The sequence below is a fragment of the Tenrec ecaudatus genome, chromosome 10 (genome assembly GCF_050624435.1).
Source record: "Tenrec ecaudatus isolate mTenEca1 chromosome 10, mTenEca1.hap1, whole genome shotgun sequence".
Taxonomy (NCBI): domain Eukaryota; kingdom Metazoa; phylum Chordata; class Mammalia; order Afrosoricida; family Tenrecidae; genus Tenrec; species Tenrec ecaudatus.
In genome coordinates, this window is record NC_134539.1 from 132,338,473 (window position 1) to 132,361,480 (window position 23,008).

General features: G+C 49.6%; 1 protein-coding gene across 2 annotated transcripts; it reads left to right on the forward strand.

Annotated features, from left to right (window-relative positions):
- The first annotated feature begins 14,292 nt into the window (after window positions 1-14,292).
- PHB1 (prohibitin 1) lies at window positions 14,293-22,784 on the forward strand. 2 transcript variants are annotated; one of them, XM_075561662.1, is made up of 7 exons: window positions 14,293-14,392; window positions 15,562-15,689; window positions 16,955-17,116; window positions 18,842-18,984; window positions 19,125-19,241; window positions 21,461-21,556; window positions 22,446-22,784. In XM_075561662.1, the coding sequence occupies exons 2-7, from the start codon at window positions 15,602-15,604 to the stop codon at window positions 22,656-22,658; spliced, it is 819 nt and encodes a 272-aa protein (XP_075417777.1). In that variant the 5' UTR covers window positions 14,293-14,392; window positions 15,562-15,601; the 3' UTR covers window positions 22,659-22,784. The 2 variants fall into 2 exon arrangements, with proteins under 2 accessions (XP_075417777.1, XP_075417778.1); XM_075561663.1 differs by having other exon boundaries at window positions 14,357-14,475.
- The last annotated feature ends 224 nt before the right edge of the window (window positions 22,785-23,008 follow it).

The following is a 23,008-nucleotide window of genomic DNA, read 5'->3' on the forward strand; positions in this document are numbered from 1 at the left end:
CAATACTAAAATCAAGATATAGAAGATTGTCGGCTCCCAAAAAGGCCCCCTGGAGCCCCTTTGAGAGGACTGCCCTCACTGACCTCAGGTGCCCGCTGCCCTGCTCCTCTGGCACTATAGATTTGTGTTTCCTAGCATTTCGTAGAAATGGGATCGTCATGTTCAGCGTCTGGTTTCTGTCCCCCGATCTAATGGCTCTAAGATGCATTCACGTTGTGGTGTCTCTTTTGTTCCTCTTTATGGCTGAATCGCATTCCATCGCAAACCACAGATTTCTGCCTAGTCCTCTACCTGTCCGATAGACACCTGCGTAGTATCGCCAGTGTGAATAAAGCTATCAGATGGTGATAGGATGTTTGTATGCCTTTTTTTTTTTTTTAGTCTTATGAGTCAGAATTTACTTAAAGGTCGTGAATTTGAGATTTTGGTCTATAGAAGATCACTCTGAGAATCGGCCCCAAAGCAATTGGTTTGGTGATGTTGAGTTTTGACTTTGGTGACATAAATAATTCTGATTCACGGTGACATCAAGAGACAGAGAAGAACTTTAAAAAGTCATTGGCTTATAATCACATATCATACAATTCAATAGTCCAAGCATATTAGGAAGAGTTGTGCAATCAGCCCCACAATCGATTTTGGAACATTTTCTTCTCATGCTCACTGTTAGCTCCCCATTCCCCACATCATCCCCAGCCATGCCCCTAGGTAATTATTCATCCCGGTACTGTCTCTATAGATGTAGCTCTCCTGGGTTTCACATACAGAAAACCATACAAAACACAAACCAGGAACAAACAAAACATGACTAGGAAAAACCTCAATTGAAAAGAAAGAAGAAAATATTAAAAGCTGAAACAAATTTAAAATGGGTCAAAAGGGAGATCAACTGATAAGACATTGCATTTTAACCTGCCGCCACCTGCCGCCATCGGCGGTACAGTGGTCTGTCTGTTTCAGGGGGCTCAGAGGTTGGGCCTCCGCTAACATCCAGCGCCTTCTGCAAACCAAGCGTTCACAACGTAACCTCTGAGACCATTCCCTCCTTCAGAACTGGCTTTACAGTTGGCGCCTCATTTAGATGGCTGCTTGTTTTAAGACCCCAGACACTATTCTTTCTCACATCCGGGCACCATCTGATTTCTTCACCACCCTTTGCTTTATCACCCATATCTTCTCTTCATGAGCCTGAGGAACGTAAGGAGTAGGGCCATGCCAAAAGAACGCATTGTTCTTAGATCGGGGCTAAACCTCAGTGCAAGCCAGAGTCCATTGGTGTATCTCTGGTTCTCTTTAGAGACGTCATTGTCATTTTATGACAGAGAGCATTATAAATCATTCCCTGGGGCACAGGGAATTCTACTGATAGTGTCATTAATTTAGCCCATGGTATTGAATTTAAAACTGTTGAGAACAGGAAAGTGTACATGTATAGGCTGGTTACAGATCAAAAGACATGAAATGTTGACTTGTACAAGTTAAACTCGTAAGTAAATGAGTCCTGTTGACACAAACAATGGGGGTGAGTGATAGGACAAAACCTCGATAACACTCGTTCACCAGGGAAAAACCTACAGCCTCATACATGTCATAAGAGGGCAAGGAAGGCCTTAAAAGGAAAACATACAAATGTGCTTTACGTAATTAATGTATGTATGGATTGTGATAAGAGTTGTATGAGCCCCTAATAAAACGATTTTTTTAAAAAGAATAAATATCAGTAGTCCTGAGTCACCATTCCTTGGCATGTGTAAGTCTTTCTATGGACAGAGAGGATTTCATTCCTATGGACATACCTAGGAGTGACATTTCTGAGTCATATAATAAATGTTTGTGTAATTTTATAAGAAACTGCCAGTTTCATAAAGTAGTCGGGCCATTTTACCTTCCCACTACTATGTTCCAATCACTCCACGATGTGCCAACAGCAGGTTTGCCAGACGTTTGCATGTTAGCCATTTGGGGAGTGTGTGTGGCATCTCATGATAGTCTTCATCAGCATTCCCTGCACGGCTAATGACACTCAGCAGCTTTGCATGCACGGTGGTAGCCAGTCATATATTTTCTTTGATAAAGTGTCCGGTTGAGCAATTTGCCTGTTCTTTAAAAATTGGGTTGCTTGTACTCTTGTCCTTGAGTTGTGAGGATTCCTATATATTCTATATGCAAACTCTTCTCAGATAAGTATATTATGGATATTTTCTCATAGCTGATGGCTTGTGTCTTTGGTTTCTTAAGAATAAGTCTTTTCACAGGAGCAAATGTAGGGGGAGGAAGAGAGAGTGGAGCACATCCTTGCCCACCAAGCCCTGAGGACGATATTCCCACTCAGAGCAGCCAAAGCACAGAGAGGACCATAGGGCCGGCCCCACTACGAGACACGACATCCCTCACTGACCCATAGCTCCACGGGGGACAACACTGGACACACAGTGCGGGAATTGTGCCCGATCTGACCCCACCACACTGAGACGAAACACTAAGGGCGTTCAACAGAACGGCAAGGGGAACAGAGCAATGAAATCCCCAGGGAAGACCAAAATTAGACTTTGGGGTCAGGGCGTGGCACCCCATCAGATTCGACCAGAAAACACTCCTAAAGGTCAACAAACAGACCTTGAACTATTTATAGACTTTTCTTTTTTTGTTGTTGGGTTTTCCCTTGTTGCTTTTTTTGGTTGTTGTTTTGTTTTCTTTTATTGCTTTGTTTTGCTCTGTCTTGTTTTTTTATGTGTATATTATTATCTCTGCAGGTCTATCTAGATAAGTGGGATAAGCAGTAAGGAGGAGAAAACAATGCAACTGGTAGTTTTGGGGGACATGGAAGAAGGGAAGGCGGGGAAAGGAGTTGGGTGTTAACAAACCCAAGGACAAGGGAGCAACAAGTGATACAAAATCTGTGGGGAGAGGGTGTAGGAGGTCTGGTAGGGCTTGATCAAGGGTAGTGTAACCAAGAGGAATTACTGAGACCCAAATGAAGGCTGAACATGATAGTGGGACAAGAGGAGAGTAAAAGGAAATAGAGGAAAGAACTCAGAGGCAAAGGGCATGTATAGAGGTCTAAATACAGATATGTACATATGTAAATGTATTTATATATGATGATCAGGAAATAGATCTATGTGCATATACTTATAGGTTTAGTATTAAGGTAGCAGATGGACATTGGGCCTCTACACAAGTTCTCCCTCAATGAAAGAACACTTTGTTCTATTAAACTGATATTCCATGATGTTCACCTTCCCAACACAATTGCTAAAGACAAAGTGGGTGCACAAGCAAATGTGGTGAAGAAAACTGATGGTGCCCAGCTATCAAAAGATACAGCATCTGGAGTCTTATAAAGGCTTGAAGATAAACAAGTGGCCATCTAGCTGAGAAGCAACAAAGCCCACACGGAAGAAGCACATTAGCCTGTGTGATCATGAAGTGTCGATAGGATCAGGTATCAGGCATCAAAGAACAAAAAAACACATCATTGTGAATGAGTGGGAGTGACGAGTGGAGACCCAAAGCACATCTGTAGGCAACTGGACATCCCCTTATAGAAAGGTTGTGGGGAGGAGACGAGCCAGTCAGGGTGCAGTATAGCACTGATGAAACATACAACTTTCCTCGAGTTCTTTAAGGCTTCCTCCCTCCACTATCATGATCCCAAGTCTACCTTACAAATCTGGTTAGACTAGAGGATGTGCACTGGTACAGATAGGAACTGGAAACACAGGGAATCCAGGACCATAAACCCCTCAGGACCAATAATGAGAGTAGCGATACCAGGAGGGGAAGGGGAAGGTGAGGTAGAAAGGGGGAACCAATCACAGTGATCTACATATGAACCCCTCCCTGGGGGATGGAAAACAGAAGAGTGGGTGAAGGGAGACATTGGAAAGTGTAAGACATGAGAAAAATAATAATTTATAAATTATTAAGGGTTCGAGAGAGAGGGGAAAAATGAGGAGCTGATACCAAGGGCTCAAGTAGAAAGAAAATGTTTTGAGAATGATGATGGCAACATATGTACAAATGTGCTTGTCACAATGGATGGATGCATGGATTGTGATAAGAGTTGTATGAGCCCCCAATAAAATGATTTACAATAAATTAATTAAAATAAAAATTTTTAAAAAGAATGTCTTTTAAAGAACAGAAGTTCGAGTCCAAATTAGCACTTTTTTCTTTTGTGGTTTGTGTCTTTTGTGTTCTGTTTCAGAATGAGGAAACTCTAGTCATGGAAATGCAGATTTTCTCCTAGAAGTTTTGTAGTTTTAGGCTTTATGTTTGGGCCCATGGTCTATTTCAGGTTAATTTTTCTATACAGCATAGAATATGGGTCAAGTATTTTTGGTTTTCCATATGAATATCTAATTGTCCTGGTACCATTTTTAACTAGCTTTGGTTGGGTTGGGTTGGGTTGGGTTGGTTGGGTTGGTTGGGTTGGGTTGGGTTGGATTGGGTTGGATTGGGTTGGTTGGGTTGGGTTGGGTTGGGTTGGGTTGGGTTGGATTGGGTTGGATTGGGTTGGTTGGGTTGGTTGGGTTGGTTGGGTTGGGTTGGGTTGGGTTGGGTTAGGTTGGTTGGGTTGGGTTGGGTTGGTTGGGTTGGGTTGGGTTGGGTTGGGTTGGTTGGGTTGGTTGGGTTGGGTTGGGTTGGGTTAGGTTGGTTGGGTTGGGTTGGTTGGGTTGGTTGAGTTGGTTGGGTTGGGTTGGGTTGGGTTGGGTTGGTTGGGTTGGGTTGGGTTGGGTTGGGTTGGGTTGGTTGGGTTGGTTGGGTTGGGTTGGGTTGGGTTAGGTTGGTTGGGTTGGGTTGGTTGGGTTGGGTTGGGTTGGGTTGGTTGGGTTGGTTGGGTTGGGTTGGGTTAGGTTGGGTTGGTTGGGTTGGTTGAGTTGGTTGGGTTGGTTGAGTTGGTTGGGTTGGGTTGGGTTGGGTTGGGTTGGGTTGGGTTGGATTGGGTTGTTGGTACAGCAGCTTAGGCTTTAACCAATAGTTCAGTTCTTACAGGCCCTGGAAAGCTGAATGGAAGCTTTGTGTGCAGGAATTGGGCTTGTCCAGGGGTGAGCTTCACCCTGAGGCAGCATTTCTCCAGGTGTGGTCCTTTCAGAGCGTCCTGGAAGTCAAAATTATCTTCGTGACAGGGCTAAATCATGATTTACCTTTTGGTATTCTCATTCTCGCCTGGGTTTCATTAGAGTCCCCAGAGGCTAAGTGACTCATAACAGAGGGACTGCAGACTCAGAGATGTGCAAAAGTGTGCAAGACTGTCTTCTCACTAAATAGACTTCTTTGGGGAACTAGGGTTAGTTTCCATAGAAACGTGGCATGCTAACACATCACGGGTTTGCCGTTGATATGTTGACATCAGTTTATAAATTAAAATTTTAATTTCCTATTTTAATTTTTCATACAGACAGCCAAATACCTTTGAAAAGCTCTTTGGGTTCGTCATAACTTCTAAGAATAAGCAAGGAGCCCTCTCACTGCCATTGGGTCAATTGTAACTCATCTCTCGAGGCTACGCGACAGGGTAGAACCGCTTTTGTGGGTTTCTGAGACTGCACATCTTCACAGGAGCAGACAAATGTCGTCTCTCTCTGAGGAATGGTTGGTGGTTTTGAATTGCTGACCTTGAGGCTCACAGACCAAGGCATAACCACTATGCCACCAGAACCACTGCACCCGGGTGAAGGCATCATGGTGTTGGTTCAAGTGCTCAGCTGCTGACTGAAAGGGTGGTGGTTTGAACCCACTGCAGGGGAGAAAGAGGGGCCTGTGTGCGTCATAAAGATGGCAGCCTTCGGGCAGTTGCCCACCATCCTAGAGCCGCGGTAAGTCAGACTTGACTAGATGGCAACAGTTTGGTTTGGTTTGGCACTTCGGCGGTGCTCGGCCTGGGTGGGTTCTTTCCAATAATCAGGGTCTGTAGGACTTTTTCTTGCACTAGTTGGTTTCCGCACCGAAGAATTATTCACGCTCCTGCTTCAGAACCTTCAGGGAGTTCCCACGGCACTTAAAATAAACGGAAAGTCTGCAGAGAAGCCTGCAGTGTCTGCACACGCCGACTTTACCTTTGTCGTGCTGCTCGGTCATGTAGTGGGCTGACCCGCCGCACGGTCTCAGCAGTGTACATGGGGCCACCCTGGCAGCCCCCGCACAGTCTCCCCAAACACCACAGCAAGCCAGAAAACCAAGCTCACCGCCATTGACCCCATTCTGACTCAGAGTGACCCTATAGGATAGAGAGGAACTGCCTCTTGTGGGTTTCCGAGACTCAATTCCTGTGCGAGTAGAAAGCCTCCTCTTTCTCCCTTGGAGCGGCTCGTGGTTTCAAACTGCTGACCTTGCAGTTAGCAGCCCAATGTGTAAGCTGCAATGTCTCCCGGACTCCAGGCTGTGTAACCCAGCGCTAATCGAGGACGTCTTGGCTGAGTGCCCTGTACTCCTCCGGGAACACGGGGAGGTGGGGGAGGAGCTGCTTCAAGGCCCCTTCTCGTTTGTTACCTCCGGGTTTAGATCAGGTTGGACGAAGGCTTTCTATAACACGCTTGGCTACAGGGTGTCGTTTGCCCCTCGGCCACAGGGTGTCCTGTTAGCTCGACTGCAGCTATCTGGTCCTTTGGGGTCTGTACCACTCTGCACAAGGCTCGCAGAGAGCTTGGCACCCTTGGTGACTCTGTCTTGTATGTCTTGTGCAGGTTTACGGTCTGGATCTGAAAGGGGCTCCTTGTTTCCTTGCTAGTCAAATCCATCAGTCGTGCCAGGTGCCGTACATGGTCTTCATGAACATGCTATTTCATCTGTTTTCATGCTTTCACCCTCCCCCACCCAGCCCTGCCCAGGCCTCACTTCTTTATCGAGTGCTTCAAGCTCCTTGGCCCGTAGAGCAGCGGTTCTCAACCTGTGGGTCCCGAGCCCTTTGGGGGTAGAACGACCCTTTCACAGGGGTCCCCTAAGACGTATTTCCGATGGTCTTAGGAACCGAGACACCGCTCCTCTATCCGGCTCCAGGCGGGCCCACCCACATGCAGATATGCCCACCTCGGAGGACCCAGCGGGAAGACGGTTACCCATGCTACACCCTTCTTCAAGACAAAATGTCATTTATTTGTCACCAGAAAGAAATAGTTCACAATATTGATAATGATTGTTTTGTCATTAATCACTATGCTTTAATTATGTTCAATTTGTAACAATGAAAATGCATCCTGCATAGCAGAGATTTACATGATGATTCATCACAGTAGCAAATGACAGTGATGAAGTAGCGATGAAAATAATGTTCTGGTTGGGGGGTCCCCCACCACATGAGGAACTGTGTGAAAGGGTCGTGGCGTGAGGAAGGTTGAGGACCACTGCTCTAGAGGAGTCTTCGACCCCTGGTGGCAGACACTGTTGATTGCAATTCCAATATTTATTTCTCCCTTTCCTCCCTGCTCCTTGCTAACAAGAGCCCCAATTTTGACATATTTTATTAGGGTATGGGTCAGTCTTGTGGTTTCGGAGTACCCAGGCCCTGGGCCAGCCTCAGAAATTAACCCTTGATTTGTCAATCCCAAATATGCCATTTCTTTACTAATGACTGGTCTAGAAGTAGCCCCCCCCCCCCCCCCCGCAGGGGTGGGTTGCAATCTACAAGGTCAGCAGTTTGAAACCATCAGCTGCTCTGGGGGAGACTGGCATTGACTTGATGACAGTGAATTTGTTTGTTTGTTTGTTTGTTTGTTTGTTTGTTGGGGGAGGTCCCTACAAATGGATAGGTAATACAATTCTACCCAGGAACGTGAGAGGCTATCTGAGTGACTCTGAGAAATCCCTTTCTTGTCTTCTGGTCTTTGGTCAGGATTGCATAAGAATAAATAGATAACAAATCGTTTTATTGGGGGCTCTCACAGCTCTTATAACAACCCATAGAGTCATTGTATTAAGCACATTTGTACATATGTTGCCATCATCATTCTCAAAGCATTTCCTTTCTACTTGAGCCCTTGGTATCAGCTCCTCTTTTTTCCCCTCCCTCCCCACCCTTCCACCCTTCATGAACCCTTGATAAATTAAAAATTATTATTATTTTCATATCTTAAACCATCCACTGCCTCCTTCACCATGTTTTTGTTGTTCATCCCCTTGGGAGGGGTGCAGTTATATGTCGATCTTTGCAATCGGTTCCCCCTTCTCCCCACACCTTCCCTTTACTCTCATGGTATCACTACTCCCATTATTGTTTCTGAGGGAGTTATCTGTCTTCAGTTCCATGTGTTGAGAGCTCTTATCTGCACCAGTGTACATGCTCCAGTCTAGCGGGTTTGTAAGGTAGAACTGGGGTCATGATAGTGGTGGGGGGAGCATTAAAGAAGTAGAGGAATGTTGTGTGTTTCATCAGTGCTATGCTGCACCCTGGCTGACTGGTTCCTTCCTTGTGACCCTTCTGTGAGGGGATGTCCAATTGTCTATAGATTGGCTTTAGGTCTGCATTCCGATCCCCCTCGTTTGCATCAATATGATTGTTTTGGGTCTTCTGATGCCTGATACCTGATCCTGTTAATACCTCGTAATCACACAGGCTGGTGTGCTTCTTTCATGTGAGCTTGTTGCTTCCCAGCTAGATGGATGCTTGTTTATCTTTAAGCCTTTAAGACCCCAGATGCTATATCTTCCAATAGCCAGGCACCATCATCTTTCTGCACCACATTAGCTTATACACCCATTTTGTCTTTAGCGATTATGTTGGGAAGGTGAACATCACAGAGTGCCAGGTTATTAGAACAAAGTGTTCTTGCATTGAGGGAGGACTTGAGTAGAGGCCCAATGTCTGTCTGCTACTTTGATACTTAACATATAAATATATGTACATAGACCTATATCCCCATCACTATATATTAATATAGTTGCATATATACATGTCTATATTTTTACCTCTATAAATATCTTTTGCCTCCTAGCTCTTTCCTCTATTTTCTTTTACTTCCTCCTTTCCCATTATCATGTTCGACCTTCATTTGGCTCTCAGTAATTCCTCTGGGCTACACTGCACTTGATTAAACCACACCAGGCATTCTACATCCTCCTCCCCATCACTTTTAGACCTCTTGTTGTTCCTTTTTCCCTGGGTTTGTTGACTCCCCCTCCCTCTTCCCCGCCTCCCCCCTCTCCCCTGTTCCACGGAACCTTAGGTCAGTTGTTTTCTCCTTGGGATTGTTCATCTTGCCTATCTTATATAGCTAGACATGAAAAAATGGGGCAGAGGGGAGCCTATAAATAGTTCCAGGTCTGTCTGCTGATTCTTATGTAAGTTTTCTGATTGAGTCTGATGAGGTGCCCAGCCCTGCCCTTCAAGTCTGAAGTCTATTTTCAGGATTCACCAAGGACATCTTTGCTTTGCTCCCCTTAGTACTCTGTGGCGCTCCCTTCGAGTTTTGCTCCAGTGGGGGGGACGGGGGCAGGTCAGATTGGCCATGATTCCTGCATTGTGTCTCCAGTGCTGTCCCCATAGTGCCGTGAGTGTGAGGGGCCATCACGTTTCCTGGTGGGGCTGGCCCTAAGGTCCTCTCTGTGCCTTGGCTGCTCTGAGCAAGAGGTCATCCTCAGGGTTTGATGGGCCAGGATTCAGTTCTCTCTCTTTCCCTCTTAGTTTGCTGCCATGTGGTCTGGGCAGACCCACCACCACTCTCCCCGGGCTATATCTTTGGTGCTGTCCACTGTAGTGCAATCTCTGGGGAGGGGTCGGAGTAGCTAGGATTGGTGCCGGCCCCGCACACTGCATAAGAATATTCAGTTTGAACCTTCTTTCGATGTCTTCTGACCTTGACAGGACAAGCAAAAGTCAACATCTGGAGATGGTAGAGCCAAAAACTAAAAAGATCCTGTATTATGGATGACCTAGTTGAGTCACTAACTCATGGTTGGCAGTTTGAAACCCGCAGCAGCTCCGAGGGAGAAAGACTCCGTTCCAGGTACAGTCTTGGAAACCCACAAGGAGTCGCTATGAGTCAGCATTGACTGGACGGCAGTGAGTTTGGTTTGGGGAGTTTAAACTGCCCGAAGGAACCCTGGTGAGGTAACAGTTACACATAAAGCTCCTGACTGCAAGGTCAGCAGTTAGAGACCACCAGCCGCCCTGCTGGAGAAAGATGGAACTTTCTACTCCCGTGAAGAGTTATCGTCTCAGAAACTCACAGGCACAGATCTACCCTGTTCTACAGGGTCACGGATGACAGACAGGATCAACTGGATGACAGACAGTGAGGTTTGAGGGGGAGGGGGTGGTGTTTTTAAAGTTGCTTACCATGGGAGAGCTTTTATATTTATTTATTTTAAATCATGTTATTGGGGGTTCGTACAACTCTTATCACAATCCATACATACATCTATATGTCAAGCATATTTGTACATTTGTTGCCATTCTCGAAACATTTTCTTTCTACTTGAGCCTTTGGTATCAGTCCCTCATTTCCCCCCTCCCACTTCCCCCTCTCTCACACACACTTGATAATTAAAAAAATTTTTTTTTCATGTCTTACACTGTCCCACGTCTCCCCTCACCCACTTTTCTGTTGTCTGTCCCCCAGGGAAGGGGCTGTAGGTAGATTCGTGTGATTGGTTTTTCTATGACATAATTTATTTCCTTGTTGGTTCAGCCAGTTGAGTCCTGTTTTCTGCTGCTTGCTGTCAAAATCTGCCATACTGATTTACAGTCTCCTATTGTCTGCTTATTTCCTTCACGACACTCGTCGGCACAATAAACATGAACTATCTCAAGTGGTAATCATACTGAAGGCTTCGATCTTGATCTTCACCAGCAAGAGCTTCAGGTCCTCCTCACTTGCAGAAAGAAGGCTGTGTCATCTGCATAGCCCAGGTTGTTCAGAAGTTTTCTCCAGTCTTGATGGCACGTTCTTCTTCATATCATCCAGCTTCTCTGATTATTTGCTCAGCATACAGATTTGAATAAATATGCCAAAAAAGATTCTATCATGATGCACACAGTTCTCAATTTTTAAACCATGTTGTATTGTTCCCTTGTTCTGTTCACACAACTGCCCGTCGGTCTATGTTCAGGTTCCTCCTGAGCACAAAGCAGTGTTCTGGAATTCCTGTCTTTCTCAATGTTATCCATAATTTGTTATGATCCACACAGACGAATACATTTACATTGTCAATAATATACAAGTAAACATTTGTCTGGTACTCTCTGCTTTCAGCCAAGATCCGTCTGACATCAGAAAGGACATGCCCTTCTGACTCCAGCTTGAATTTCTAGCAGCTTCCAGGTGATGTATTACTGAAACGATTTAAAAATTTTATCTTCAGAAAAATTTTACTTGCATGTGATATTAATGGTACTGCTCCATAAATTCAACTTTTCTTTGGAATGGGCACAAATATGGATATATCTGGTCAACTGGCCAGGTAGCTGTCTTCCAAATTTCTTAGCCTAGACTAGTGAGTGCTTCCAGTGCTTCATCAGCTTGTGGAAACATTTCCAGTAGTATTCCCTCAATTCCTGGAGCCTTGTTTTTTGGCTCGCGCTTTCAGTGCAGCTTGGACTTCTTCCTTCAATGCCATTGCTTCTTGCTCATATGCTCCCTCTTGAAATGGCTAAATGTTGAATAGTTACCCTTGTGAGGACAGTGACTGTATGCCTTCTATCATAATTTGAGGTTTCCCGCATCATTCAATATTTTGCCCGTAGAATCTTTCAATATTTAAATAGAGACTTGAATTTTTCCTGCAGTTCTTTTACCTTGAGATATGCTGACAGGGCTCTTTCCTGCTGTTTTAAAAAAAATAATTTTATTGAGGACTCGTACAATTCTTATCAAAATCCATCCATCCATCCACATGTCAAGCACATATATACATTTGTTGCCATGATCATTCTCAAAACATTTGCCCTCTACTTGAGTCCTTAATACCGGCTCCTCATTTTCCCCCTCCCTTCCCCATGCTGGATTTTAACTTTAGGTCTTTGTACATTTCACTATGATACTTTAACTTGTCTTCTTCCCGTTATGTTTTTCTGTTCAAGTGAAAAGTGCTTCCATTTCTTTCATTTGTTTTAGCTACTCTGCGTTCAAGGGTGAGTTTCAGAGTGTGTCCAGGCATGCACATGGGTCATTTCCGTCCTGTTTTTCAATCACCCTTTGCGTTCTTCGTGAATGTTATTCTTGACGTCATCCCACAGCTCGTCATCCCAAAGCAGAGATAGGAAAACAGAGTTAAAATAAATTGTATGTTTATGAAGCAACTGACCCATAATAGGTTGGTTCAAGATATTTTTGTTCTTACCACCAGCCCCCCTGCCCATTGGGAAGAGAGCTTAAGGGGAATATACTCCAGGTAGGAACAAATGGAACCACTCCTGAAGTGTGCCCTTAATCCCTGTCTCCTCACAATTAAATGGTTCCCAAACACTTTTCTCAGATTCTTATCTCTAATCCTCCCTATCTTCAGAGCATCCTATCTTGTGTTCCTTATCTGGGATCTACCTAACCAGCCACTTTTTTTTCCTCCTTTAATGACATTTTCATTAATTCATTTATCAAATACTTACTGGGTGCCTATTGGATGCCTAGCCCTATCATAGGTGCTGAGAGTATAGTCGCAAAGGCAGCAGGATGAATTCTGGCTCTCATGGAGGTTGCATTCCTGTGATCAGAGGAAAGCATTGTGCTTACTTAAGACAAACTCCCATAATCTGAAGAATGCTGTCATAAATGTCTTTACAACATTTACATGACTGCTAAGTGGAGACAGGGAAGAAGAGCTGAGAGGAAAGGGGAGAAATGTAGGAAAACTAGCTTGAAACAAGCCAGTCCTTCTGGAGTCCAGAAATGAGCCTGGTTTCATTCAAATGAATGCCCATAATATCACTTAAATCATGTCCTAGCCAAGAAAGCAAAATTTGGATCTAATTATGAGGAATAACCAAACAAACTCTAAATTAGAAACATTCTAATTTTCAGATGTCATCAAATGTAACAAAAGAAAAAGAAAGGCTGAGAATTTTCTGAATTAAAGGCGTATAAAGAAATATAAGAACTAAATTAAATGTTTGATCTTTGGCTCCATCCTGGGGTGAGGAAGGGAAACGAGAATGTTCATTGAGTTTATTATCAAGTCAACTACAACAAGTGGAATGCAGACAATAGCTTAGCTCAAAGCATTGTATCAGTATAAAGCTTACCCAAAGTAAGAAGGTGCTCTTATTTTTAACCCATGTTTTATTGCCTAAAAATACATGATTATCACATACTCAACTTACTCCCAAATTATTCAGCAGTTTTTAAATATAGGCAGATAGATAAAAAAAATAGATAGCAAGACGTAGCTAGAAACAGGGAAGAAATGATAAAAACAGATGGCGTACATTGTTAACAATTGGTGATTTTAGGTAAAGGCACACATGTATTCTTTGCACTCTTCTGCAATTGTGTCCAAAAAAAGTTTTTGCTTTGTGTTTGCGTCCAGATATTCACTAGATACAAAACCAACCCTTCGAGCTAATTCAGTGTATGAGCTTGAATCCCTTCCCTGCTCTGGGCCTGAGTTTTCTATCCCCGTTGGTTTCTAAGATTCCTTCTGATTTGGGTAATCAATATCCACACCTCTGAAGACGTGTCCAGGCCAGTCTTCGGAAAGAAGACGGCAGCTCAGCCTCCCTCTGTGCGGTCCGCCAGCAGCTCTGGAGTAGCCCTTCTCCCCGAGGCTGGGTGGCGCATCTTCTTCCAAAAGACTCTCGGATTTGTAGTGAACGCTCATGAAGACCCAGAGTCCATCAGAACAAAACCCTGTCCGGTCCTGTGGCATCCTCCCAATTGGTGTTATGTTTGAGTCCGTCGTTGTGGTCACTATGTCCATCTATCAAGATATTCCCTTTTTCCCCCTGACCCTCCCTACCCAAGCATGTTGTCATGTGGGAGGTCGCGTCCAAAGGACGTGAGATGATTACGTCTTGCCATCTTCGCTTTAGGGCCATTCTGGCTGTGCTTCTTCCAAGACTGCTTTGTCTGTCCTCCAGGCAAAGCACGGTACTTTCGACATTCTCTGCAAATCTGTCATCACAAATCAAGCCCCTCAGGACAGACACGTGCATTGAGCCGTCCAGGAACTACAATCCCCAAAAGGCTTTGCAGTAGCCTCTTTGCGGTTCCCGCCAAAGAGAAAACGTCTTTCTGAGCGGGCCATTTGCTGCGTGTCCTTCTGGGAATCGTAGTCCTCCACCGAAGAGCCGCGGAACCAGGGCAAGACTGCAAACTACCCTTCCCAGAACTCATCGCGGTCTTCTCCACCAATCGGAGGCAAGGATATTGGGAAGAGGGCGGAGGAAGGGGAGGAGCGGCTGAGTGCATGCGCAGTGTGAGTGGCTGGGGAATTCATGTGGAGGTCAGAGTGAAAGCAGGTGAGATCGGTGGGAGGTTGGTCAGACTCGTGACTGTGTCTGCAGATTCTCCTCGTCCCACAAACGCACTTCGGGCGAGCCGGGTGCGTGCGTGGGTCCGCTTCTCGGGGGAAGCGAAGACGGGTGGGTCCGGGTTGACCCAAGCAAGGGTGGCAGAGTGAGAGGGAGCCTTGTGTGGGGGCAGGGTAAGGAATCATCCAGAAGCTATGAGAAATGGAAATGTTGAAAGGTAAGAACTTGAAGCGCGGGCCTTCGGAAAGGAAATTTTAATGCACGGAAGGAGCTCAAATTCTTCTCAAGAGCTGAACTTTTAAGAAGGAGAGAAGATTTGAGACTTGGGGGAAGGCGACGTTGGACGGGGCATGAAAGCAACAAGAAAAAAAAGAGAAGAGGAAAAACCGTTCAACGGTGGAGTGGGTTTTAGTTAGGCCCACCTAGCCCTGCGCGCCCGCCCTCGGCTCCACGTCCACCACCGCAGAGCGCTCTTTGGCCGCAAGGCTGCATGGAACCTTTATCCGCCAATAGCCTCCTGTGTTGTACTGCTGCCCGAATGCCGTCCGTCCCTGCGTCCAGACAAACGGCCCGCGTCACTCAGGATGTTGAGCAGTGCAGGGGAGGCGTTAAGATGGGCCTTCGAGAGTTAGAGGCCCTGCGGAACTGCTCTGAGCCCCGAGGTTCCTGCGCTCATAAGCCCACTGTGCCTCGGTGCCCCCAGCCAATCCACACAGCTCCTCAGAGCTCAGAGAAACCACCTCACACGGAGCCCCCCACCTCAGAGCCATGTGAACTGTGAAGGTTGGAGTCAACGCAGAGCACTTTCTTTTAGTTACTTTGCCAAACAAATTGGTTTCGGAGAGCCCCTCTCACCTGGGGGTGGCTTGCCCTGGACGAAAGAGGTAGTTGAGCATGCAGCTCAAAGGGCTCCTTGGGATCAGGCTCGTGCCTGGGTCGGGCTCACTTCACGCTCCAGTTCTGGAGCCAAGTGTCCAGAGAGCTTGCTTTCAGTGGAGCCGAAGAGCTGCGAGCGGGTGTCCCACGGTGGGAGATTCGGAGCTGGGTGGGGGTGAGGGTGGGTAGTAAGCGGCCACCAGAGCAGCGGCTGTTGTGCTTCAGAGTGGGCTTACGCTGGGAACTTGGGGGTCATGTTTTGTTTTGTTTTCCCGACTCAGGTGTGAGTGGGCGGAAAGGTGAGATCTAACAGGAGCACACATGGCTGCCAAGGTGTTTGAGTCCATCGGCAAGTTCGGCCTGGCCTTAGCCATTGCCGGAGGCGTGGTGAACTCCGCGCTCTATAACGGTGAGGCACTGAGGGTGGCGGGCCACCGCTGTTGGCTAGAAGGAGGGCTTCTGATGATCTCCCTGTGACACTTGTGGACGCTGTGTTTGTGGCAAGGGGGCTCACCTGCTGCCACCCCACACTTGGCATCTGCAATGTTATCAGAGCCTACACTTCCTCTGAGAGCCTTGGCTCCTAAGCCTGCCCTGCTTGTGGATTTGAAGCGCTGGGGCCCCCAGGTACTTCAGCAGGTGTCAGACCTTTTGGGGGTGACCCTGCCCTAAATAAGAGCTTTGGTTCAGCTGAAAGTGGGCCCCTCCTGAGAACTTCTCTTTGGGATGCGTTGGCCACTTTTCACGGAAGCTTGAGCCGGCTTTTCTTCCACTTTCTGGTGTGACCCTGGGATAAGTCACGTGACCTTTCCAAGTCTTGAGTTCTTGGATCAAGCAATGGGAATGAACTCATTTTTTCCTCTTAAGACGCTTTCCCACTCGGACTTTCACTGCTGGCAAGCAGCAGGGCATCCTGCTTGGTGCGCGGCTGTGTAAGATGAGGGTCGGTTTCAGAGTGGAGTTACAGGGCACCAGCTACAGAGTTCAGAAGCAGAAACGGAAAGCAGTTGTTCCGAAAAGCTTGCCTCGATTCTGTGAACCTTTGGTCGCACCTGCACAGCTAGACCATAATTGCCAACTCTGAATTTCCCTGTCAGTAAGGCAGCTCTTATCCCTTAAGGCTCTTAGAGGAACAAGTGTTGGGAAGCAGTTTAAAAAAAATCAACTGCCATTGAGTCATTTCCAGCTCATAGGAGCGAGTAGAACCGTCCCTTTGGGTTTCCAAGTCCAGCCTCATCTTTCTCCTGTGGGGCTGCTAGTGAATTTGAACCACTGACCCTGTGGTTTGTAACCCACGACACCACCGGGACTCCCACCGTGAGGCTGCTGCTGGGTTCCATTGGACACAGGACTGAGCATTGGCACCGTGACAGCTCGGGGAGATTCTGGAAGGTTGGGGGGTGCTTCCTGGAAATGTTTGGTGATTTGGGGGAAGAGGCTGTTCAGACAAAGAGAAAGGACTTGGAGGAGCAGGTCTTCTTACCAAAGCACTTTCAGGACAGGAAGTGATTGCTTGGTTTTATAGCTGTTGAGACGCTTTTAGGGACCAGAGCTCAGGAAGACAGCAAGAGAAGGAAGCTCAGGTGCGTGAGTAAGCACCTGGGCACCTGCAAGAGTGCGAGCCTCCCGTGGAAGAGGAGCTTTTCTGACCTGTCATCCTTCCTCTCCGTCTAGTGGATGCGGGGCACAGAGCTGTCATCTTTGACCGGTTCCGTGGCGTCCAGGACATCGTGGTAGGGGAAGGGACTCACTTTCTCATCCCTTGGGTACAGAAACCAATCCTCTTCGACTGCCGCTCTCGGCCACGGAACGTGCCTGTCATCACTGGTAGCAAAGGTGAGTCTTGTCTGGCCTGTGGTGCGAGTGAAGCGGGGAGTCGGCGGGGCATTGACTGGGCTCCTTCCTGAAGCCTTTCTAGGGTTCTGGGATCCTGGTGGGAGCAGGCAGGTGGGGAGGTCAGTCTTCACCCAAGAAAACTTCTTGGCATACTTGTCTTGGAGCATTTCACCTGGAGTCATAGGCTGGGTGACACCGCTCACCAGACAGGTCCAGAGCTGGCTGGTGGTCTGACTGGAGAAACGAAGTTGTGCATTTCACCCCGCCATCGCCCCTTCCCACCAGAGCGGCTGGCTAGCCAGTGTCTACCGACTGTGTGTCTCTGTGGCTTGTTTTACCCTTTGCTTAGCTTCTGGGGTCCTCTGTCTCCCGGGAGGTAACCTCGCGCTGGTATCCCCCAGGCTGTGGCCACAGCCCTACGAGCAGTCTCCTGGTGTCCCAGGCACTCCGCAGGGTTTCCGCGCATAGCTGAAAGTGAGGGGTGTTACCGTTCTCCTCCACCTGCCCCCCGAGGGGCATGCGGCCCATGGCCTGGCAGGTCTCCGTCAGCAGTGGCACTTGTGCACATGCAGGGGAGAGGTCACATGGGTCCTGACTTCTCGATGGGATGCTTGAGGGAGTTGGCGGGATTCCTCGGCAGGTGTTAGCTAGCTGCCGCGTAGCTGGGCTGTAGGGTGGGAGGAGTTCACAGATGACCGGAGAGCTCAGCCTAGCTGGGGTGGTGGGCAGGCGGACCTCCAGTTACAGTAGAGCGGGAGGAGCACCGAGGTCCAGGGCCTCCCTCCTGGACGTGGGAGGCGCCTGCCAGGCACTGGTGCTTGAGCTGGGTCTGCAGGAGTGTGAAGTGTGTCCGCAGAAGGAGCAGGGTGGCTGCTGCTGGCCCGGGAGACAGGCTGCCACCACCGCCTCCCGCTGGCTTGTCTACCGCAAGAGGGGTAGGAGCCATAGAGAAAAGAACCATTGTAACTGAAAAGCTTCACTCTCCTCTCCGTGCCTCTGGCTGTTCCGTGTCATTTTCCCAAGGATATTTTGTGTGTCTTCTTCCAGAGTGGGTGCCGGGACCTGCAGATGGATACATAGTAGCCAAGGACAGGTTTTCCCCAGCTGGCCTGGTGGCAGGTCCGGGACTCTCTTGGCACATGTGCCCTATTGCTTATGCCCACAAGCAGGCTGTGACAGCGTTCTTGTTCCAAGGGGCCTGAACCCTCAGCTTCCTGGGATGAGGAATGGGAAGCGGGCTATGGATGAATGATGACCTCTGACAGTGGACAGGACCGGGAAAACAGGGGAAAGTGGCCGCATTCGCCCAGACGAGCTTAGCCAGGCCAGCTAACTATGATCTTGTGATGCGGCTGCTCCTGGGTGCTGTGTGAGCTGGCCTGCTCGCCTCTCCATGACGCCCTTCTGATTCAGACCCAGAAGCCCTTGCTCTGGAGTTCAGGCACCGGCCTGTTGTGGAAAGATGTGCAGTGCCCCACACACCCCAGCCCTCAGACCCGCCACCGGGACTGCCTCCATTGCAGGGCATGCAGGGCATGTGTGTCCCCACCGGAGACTTGGCAGAAGTTCCAAACTTTGCGACACTGCCGGGCTCTGTACCAGGTGCACCTGCGCCCTGCCCGCTCGGGTCTTAGAATCAGCACGTTTACTCTGGGTGCTGACCGGGGCCCCTCGGTGCCCCCGCTGTGGCTGTGTTTGAAGTCCTGCGCTGTGCCCTTCCTTAAGATCTACAGAACGTCAACATCACGCTGCGCATCCTCTTCCGCCCGGTGGCCAGCCAGCTGCCGCGCATCTACACCAGCATCGGCGAGGACTACGATGAGCGTGTGCTGCCCTCCATCACCACCGAGATCCTCAAGTCCGTGGTGGTGAGGGCACACGCCCGGCCTCCCCCACCCCCCGGGTTTGCCCAGAGGGTAACGGGGTGGGGGCAGGGTTGTGTCCTTTATTGGCACCTTTCCTGCCCCTCACCCTCCTGTCCTCTCCTCTTCCCGCCCTTTGATTCCAGGCTCGCTTTGATGCTGGAGAACTAATCACCCAGAGGGAGCTGGTCTCCAGACAGGTGAGCGACGACCTCACGGAGCGAGCAGCCACCTTTGGGCTAATCCTGGATGACGTGTCCTTGGTAAGACGCACAGGGGTCTGTGGGGTGGGGGCATGCAGTTCTCAGGGAGGCGCCTGCCTCAAGGGCTGCCCTGCCTCCTACCTTCTGGTCTCACTGCCCTCGAGTCGATGCTGGCTCCCAGCGACTAGAGGACAGGGTAGGACTGCCCCGTGGGTTTCTAGGCTGTCCCTGTTTCCTAGAGCAGAGAGCCTCCGCTTTCTCCCACAGAGCTGGTGGTTAACCACCACCAGCCTTGTGCTTAGCAGCCAGTACGCCATTGGAGAGTAGATAACCTGAGACGGTCTCCTTGCTTTCTCTGTTTTACTTGGCTCTGCCACACACCTTTTTCTTATGACTTCTGGCCCTGCCCAAACGGTCCCCATCTACAAGGTTCACAACCTCTCGGCACCATGAGGGGTCCCAGACCTCCCCAGGAAGTAATGTCTTGTGACCCTGCTGGACTCGGGAAGAGCTTGCCTGGTGGGCACTAGGAAACGGCTCTGCCCCAACACCCCCGTCTGACCTGCTACTCTGAAGCTCGGGGAAGGGAGTTCTGGGAACTGCCGGTGGAAGGTGATAGCCTGTCAATGACTGGCTCTGCTCCCCAAAGCTTGGTGTGGGCCAGGGACAGCTCCAAGGTGTTGGAGAGCCTCTGGGGCATTAATGGTCTGCGGGTTATTTGACACAAATGTCAGGAGCCGGGCAGAGCACGATACTGGCAGGATAGTGTTTCAGATCTCGGAGGGCAGGGGGGACCGGGGCATGTTTCTCAATTCTCTGGGAAAAATCATTTGGAGTGTTTAGTTCAGGCAGGAAGGTGGAGTGTTTCCTGTTCAGTCCTCCTGTGCATCGCCAGGGAAAGGCACCATTCCACCCCCTTTCAGCATCTGTGCAGCTGTTTAAACAGTCAAGGCTCCCCAGCACCCAGCCCTAGCCTGCAGGGCACACACTGCTGGCTCCACCTTGCCTACGTTCTAGGGAGTGGAAGGCATCGTGAGCTCCCTCTACTGACAAGAGGCCAAGCTGCAGCCATTTGGCTCTGCAGGCTCTTTCCCAATCACTGTTAACCTGGACACCTTGGCTGCGGAAAAACGCTTGGGAAAACCTCAGAAGCAGCTTGGCGTTGTGTTCGGCTGCAACCACACACGTCATTCAGGGGAGATGTGGGCTGACCACAAGAAACCCTACTTCCGAGGCACCAGGAGAAAATTAGAAGTCGTGGGGAATTGGCTGCCCTTGGCTGGCCCTTCTGCAAATCAATTGGGCTCTTTAATTTCACGTTTCTTTTTCCTTTATTAATTTAAATTTGGCCTCTGAGGATTTCATTTTCTTCCCCCAGACATTCAGCACGATTCCAGAGATGGAGTCAGCAAAGTAGAGCACCTGTGGCCTGTGAAGGCGGGGGGGGGGGGGGGGCGCAGTCCAGCAGGAAAGTGGGGTGGGGAGGGGTCAGCTTTCAGGAGAGGTTTGGGTTTGAGGCTGCTGATGCTTTTTTTAAAGTCAGGGTTGCGAGGATAGAGGAGGAAATGAAACAAACAGGAGCATGATAGAAAAACCAATGCTTTCCCCTGTCATCCTGCCCCCTCCGCGCTTTAATGAAAAGCTGGCTGAGTCAGTCAGTCTCTCCTGACCAGCCCCTGGGGATGCTGAGACCTGTTCCCGAGATTGGCCCTTGGCACTGTTAGAGATATTCCCATTAGCCAAGCCTCAGTCAGCCAGGGGAGAAGAGAAAAGAAAGGTTTGGGTCATCGGACTTTGAGCACCTCACCCCGACCGGTGGCTTTGACTGCCTCCACGTTCCTGTAAGCCACCTGGTGTGCATCTCAGTGGAGGGGCTGTGAGAACGGAGGGGGCTGGTTAATCCACAAGCAGAGAGCAGCGGGCCGGCTCTGCATCCCTGCTCTCAGGGCCTTCAGTCTCCATCCGGCCTCCTCCAGGGCTTGGCAGGCAGGCAGGACTCTGGGGGAGCACATGTCCAATCTGCTTCCCAGGGAGCTAGCTGTTGACTGGGCACCTTCTTCTGGTGCCCATGAGATCACCACTCTGAGGGTGACGGTGGTGATGTCCAGCGGGTGAAGCCTGCTGGCTGCAAACTCACTTTGCACTGGGGTGTGGAGGTGGGGGCTGTCCTGGCGCCGGGCACGCCTCCAGCCGCTAGAGCCATCCCTGGCCGCCTCCTCCCTGCAGCCACGCTGTCTGAGCAATCACGCCGCCTCGCCCCATGCATGCTCTCCCCTTAGACGCATCTGACCTTCGGGAAGGAGTTCACAGAAGCAGTGGAAGCCAAGCAGGTGGCCCAGCAGGAAGCTGAGAGAGCCAGATTTGTGGTGGAAAAGGTGAGTGCTCCACCAGATGGCAGGAGCCTCTTCCCTTCCTTCTGGGCCCCGCGTCCCCCTTCGCTGGGTGGCCTGGAAATTCATCATCTGTCATCTCTGCTTCCGGGCTAATCGGAAGGGAGTTTGAAGGGACCGTGCTCCCTCAATTGGTTCCAGCCAGCGGGGATGTGTGAAGTTAGGTTCCTAACCACCAGTGGGTCGTTTGTCTCGACTTCCCTGAGATCAAAAACACTCGCCTACAAATTGAAAAATGGCTCGCCCGGGATGTTTCCCGCATTGCTGGGAAGTCATTTTTAACCAGGATACCCAGTGAAAGCTGACAGCAGAGACAACCAAACGTTAGCCAGATGGGCTATCTTCTCCTGATCCCTCCCACCGCACCCCCAGCACTAAATCCATCCAGATGTATCCAGTAGAGTGATGGGGCACGATCTGTTTGCAGAGTGGCCTGGTCTTTGCGAAAGTGCATTTCTTTGCTGTTGCCCCCACCCACATCACACACCCAGTCACCACTTGCGTTATCCCTAATCTGGGCTCTATTCGCCCGGCGGCAAAGGAGAGTCAGTTCTGAGCTTTACTGGGGATGGCGAGAATTGCCCTGACCCGAGCAGAGGGAAGCTGAGGCTGAGGCTTGCCCACCTCTTCTGCCCTCCCTCGGCCTTGGATGCCCCCAGCTCAGAGGCAGACAGCTGAGCAAAGTGGCTGCTCGGGTGCATGAGCCTTTGAGAAGGTGGCGTGTACGCCTGCAGCTATCAGGATTGGGGGAGGGGGAGATGGAGACCACTGCAGCCCCTCGGGAGCCACCGGGAGTGCCCCATGGTGTCCCCTTTGGGCTGGTGGCCTGCCACTCGGAACAGGAAGTCCAAGCAGGGTCTCTCCCCACCGCCAGGCTGAGCAGCAGAAGAAGGCAGCCATCATCTCGGCCGAGGGCGACTCCAAGGCCGCCGAGCTGATCGCCAACTCGCTGGCCACCGCCGGGGACGGGCTGATCGAGCTGCGCAAGCTGGAGGCGGCGGAGGACATTGCCTATCAGCTGGCGCGCTCCCGAAACATCACCTACCTGCCGCAGGGCCAGTCGGTGCTCCTCCAGCTGCCGCAGTGAGCCTGCCCTGCCCACGGCCGACAGATGGGTGACACCTTCCTTTGGCCCCACCCCAGGAATCACTGTGAAATCTCATGATTGGCTTACATCGTGCAGAAAATAAAGTCCCTTCAGATCGCTTCCTTACTCTGCCCTGCGAAGCTCTCGTTGTTGCCGCCTCCACTCCAGGCCTGTACCACCCCCTGCCAGAGCCCATTACTAAACTTGCCGGGTAGGTGCCTGTGCGGCTGGCTTTGGGCCCTCTGGGGGGCCCTGCAGGCGCGTCAGCCTGGACACTGGAGGCTGACGGCAGAAAGGGGCCAGGAGCGCCGCAGGTAGGCAAACCTGTAGCCCCCGGCTCTCCGGTTTGG